This window comes from Fusarium phalaenopsidis (assembly GCF_050370095.1).
Source record: "Fusarium phalaenopsidis strain FUZ10S chromosome Unknown contig_32366, whole genome shotgun sequence".
In the NCBI taxonomy this organism is placed as follows: Eukaryota; Fungi; Ascomycota; class Sordariomycetes; order Hypocreales; family Nectriaceae; genus Fusarium; species Fusarium phalaenopsidis.
Genome location: NW_028145384.1, coordinates 54,358 through 58,206, shown reverse-complemented (window position 1 = coordinate 58,206; position 3,849 = coordinate 54,358). Strand labels below are relative to the sequence as shown.

Sequence of the window (3,849 nt, the reverse complement as noted above, 5' to 3'; positions counted from 1 at the left end):
CAACCTTTGTCCAACAGCCAAACCGTTGCATAGGAGAGCAATGCGAATCAGTCCCTATTGCCGGTGGCAGCGAACGCATTGCGACCTTCAGGTGAAGCGCCAGGCCTTCTGCCCCGTCTGCAGGGGCCACACCTAACGTTATCAGCAAAGGAACGGAGATGACAGCTCTTGTTATGGTAATCCGCTTCTTTGGGTGAAGACCAGAGCCTGCGGCTATGGCTCCAACTCTAGCGTCAACTCGCTGATGTATTTGAATGGCGACGATGCCAAGCCATCTAAGGCTCCAAGCGATCGGTTTTTTGCCCCAATTGCTAGATGAGCCGTGACCATCTACGCAGACATAGCTCGGACGCAACCAACGATCCCAACCGAGCAACGTCAGGACGCTATCATCAATGCGCACAACACCATCCTCGTTCACCGACAGCTTGTACTGTACCATCCATATCTCTAGAGGGAGAGGTGAGGACGGTAGCAAGGCACAGGTTGGGGGAGTCTGATGGGCAATTGAGGAGGAGATGAGGGATCAGGGAAGGCCGATCGACTGGAAGGTGCTCAGTAGTAGTCAAAGACGCCAGGAACACAGACCCTGTGAGGAGTAACATCGATTCGATGGGAGATCCTACTGCGTTCGTTGACAACTGCTTTGTTAGATAATAGGAATCCGTGATTCCAAGAATATAACAACCATGTCGCCAGACAGCAGTCAAGCGGTCTCATGCCGGCATAGCCTACCTCAGATTCACTGCGACTTCGCCCCTAGCCATCGCGACTCTAGGAGCAAAGTCGTGAAAAACACATAGTAACAGAAAGACGCTAATGAAATCAGGAGCAGAGACCACAAGATTTCCGCAGAAAATAGTCAAAAGTAGTATGCATCAAAGGTAAGATTGTAACCATATCGTATAACTATATATTTCTACAACCTTAGAATCCCCTTATACGTTATATATATATTTTCTCGGAATGCTAAACCAACAACAGACCACACTATCCAGCATATCATCGGCACAGACGGCGCATCGTATGGAGCCTGTTAACTGTCAGCGGGATGACCAGGCGCGGCTTGGAATCAGTGGCCGCAAGACAAGCCTGTGACCAGGATGGCTATGTTAGGGCCATGGGCGTGCGTGGTCACGGTCAGATGGAGGGCGTTACTGCATCCCCCATCGAGCCGAGCCTAGGTAGGAAGAAGAGGTGATAAAGGAAAAGAAAGGAAGAGAAGACAAGAGAGGGAGGGGACGCAGGTGCGTCTCAAGTCCGTCTCGTCTAGTAGCGAGGGCAGATCTTATCAAAGAAGACGCCTGATTTGGACAGCTTGACGAACTTGGTGAAGTCTTTTCCCTATTGCGAGGTGTATTACTGCATTCGGTGAGGGTACCGGTCTCATTCGATGACGCGGCAGCACCTTTCTGCAATAGAAGATGTGATCCGGTGATTGCGTCGGTCGCACGAGCAGACCAGCCGTGCTTCACTGTGGTTGAATCTCTCATAATATGCGGCGAAGTCCCCATGAAGGGATCTCGCTGCGAGTAGATGGTGCAAGACTGCGCGCGGAAGCGAAAGCTCCGGCGGGCAGGCTATGATCGCCTTAAGATTGAATCTCTTATGCTGCTCTGGGGAGGTGATAGACCACCATGTCTCGAATGCTTCTTTGGTTTCTGCCTCGCGATTCTTCTCAGGTACGCCAGCGTTGGTCGAGCGCCTTCGGGCTCGGGCAGTGAGGATGCTGCTTTTGCCAGTTTATCGGCTCGTTCGTTGCCGAGAATGTTGGTGTGGCCGGGAACCCAACGCACCTTGGTAGCGCCATGGGATGCTGCTAAGGCTTGGAACTCGAGGAAACTTCTTGGGAGGAGTCTAACGGTGTGCCCCGCAGAATCCGTGGCCGCAGCCAGGTTGTCTAAGCAGATTATGATCTCTTGTACTGGTGATTCTTGGAGATTCAAAGCTGCCTTCAAGCCCTCTAATGCTCCTGTGGCCTCGGCATCAAAGACCTCTGCCGGCCTGATCCGTCAAGGATCGAAAGTCTGTTCTAGTGGACAATGAAGCCGTAGCCGGCTACTCCCTCTTTTTTTGACCGTAAAGCCTAAATGCCGTAAGTAACGTCACGCCCCCTAAGACCGTGTGCACCCCACGACCGCCACGTCCGCGGGGCCTCACTCAATCTCTCCACCAAGTGTAATTCCATGATTTCTCAATGAAAATAAATACAATTTTAATTATGAAAGCTGGAATACATCCTCCATTTCCTCTCCATTATACTGCGCAATTTCCATCGCATCATTAATAATATTGGGTGCGTGAGAGCGCTCATAAGCCTCGGCGGCATCTTCGGCATGAGCGCTCGCGTACGCAATTTCCTCAATCCGAGCAAATCGCTCGTTGGGATCCTTCTCAACAGTCTTCCGGCCTGTATGCCTCTGCGACGATAGCTTCAGTCGTAGGCGCTCGTTTTCCTTCCTTAGAAGAACGTTCTGGCTGATAAACTGGTCTGTCATCTTGAGCACCTTCAGCTCGGTCATACGGGAACTGCGACCATCGCGATTTTGGTCACTTCTGCCCCGTTTTAGTAGGGAAGATACTTCTCGCGCGTTCCTTGGTGTTTGCCAAAGGTCGTCTGATAGTTGGTTTTCTTGCGGGGGCGTTTTTGGAGGAGGAAATTCTGGGACTAGACGGTCAGCCTTGATGAGCTCCGGCAACACCCTGTCAACATTACAGGGAATAATGCCAGCGCCATGAAAACCGGCTCGGATGTTCTTTGATATAAAAGCTTTATCCGATGCTATTTTATATGCTTGTATGAAGCGTTTTTTTTTTTTTTTGGATAGGAGACCGGGCTTCGAGGTCCGCAAATTTTGCTGTCTCTTGGCGAAAGTATGTCTTCAGTGGACTAAAAATGCCCACATCGAGAGGTTGAGTGAGATGTGAAGAGTGAGGGGTAAGTAAATAAGCTGGACTTTGCTCAGCCAAGCCAGGAACATGAAAGGGATAGTAACATGGGAGCTGTGGCCGTCTAGGATAAGAATCCTCCACCGGCCGTTTCCTGGATCGGTCTCGGGCAAGAAGACATCAATAAACCAGCTCTCAAAGATCCGAGTATTTGACCAACCAGTCTCCGTACAGTCGTAATGCCAGTCAGGGATATCATCCTTATTAAACCACTGTCCCTGAAGCGTTTTCCCTGTGAAGACGACCACCGGCGTGAGCCGCCTTCCTGCCGCACTGGCGGACTCCAAAATCGATACCCAGGTATGAGAATCACTCTCTTCTACATAAGAATATCTTGGTACGGTCTTGAAAGAGAGATACAGACACGTTAATATATAGGAAACACTTGTAGTTAATTCCGAGTCACCTATCGAGATACTGAACTACGCAAAGTTCAAATAAGTATCTCGGTCTGAGATTGAAACCTGCCAATCCATTAAGCCATGAACGTAACATTCCCCACGAAGTATGTGCTTTTCCAGCTCTGTATGGACAACAAATGGTGTCCTCAACCCATGGATCAAGTATATCGACGCACCAGGCGAAACATGAGTCGAGCCTAATCCTAGCCGTCCGCCTTTCGTGACGAACAAAGTCCTATTCCGGCATACCTCTTCGGCGAGGTATCCAAAACGCGAAGAGCCGTCAGAAATATCATAGGAGTCCTCGGTACTGTTGGGTACCGTATCGTCCAAGTTCCTTTTTTCCCAGTGGCTATATATGCGGAACACTTCCTCCGGGTTGAACGTTCAACGCTCCACGATCTGTGGGTGTCACTCTCGCCTCCATGACAAGCGTCGAGGCAAACATGGACTCAAAGCCATCGTCCTCTATGCTGTCCCTTGCCAAATTGAACCAGAT

At 50.2% G+C, this 3,849-nt stretch overlaps 1 protein-coding gene across 1 annotated transcript; it reads right to left on the bottom strand.

Moving 5' to 3' along the window:
* Window positions 1-2,219: 2,219 nt before the first annotated feature.
* Window positions 2,220-2,522, bottom strand: LRP88_14503 (uncharacterized protein; the record flags this gene model as incomplete). The annotated part of the gene is made up of 1 exon (XM_083250845.1): window positions 2,220-2,522. One exon carries the CDS (start codon window positions 2,520-2,522, stop codon window positions 2,220-2,222), a length of 303 nt encoding a protein of 100 aa, XP_083093394.1.
* Between the last annotated feature and the right edge of the window lie 1,327 nt (window positions 2,523-3,849).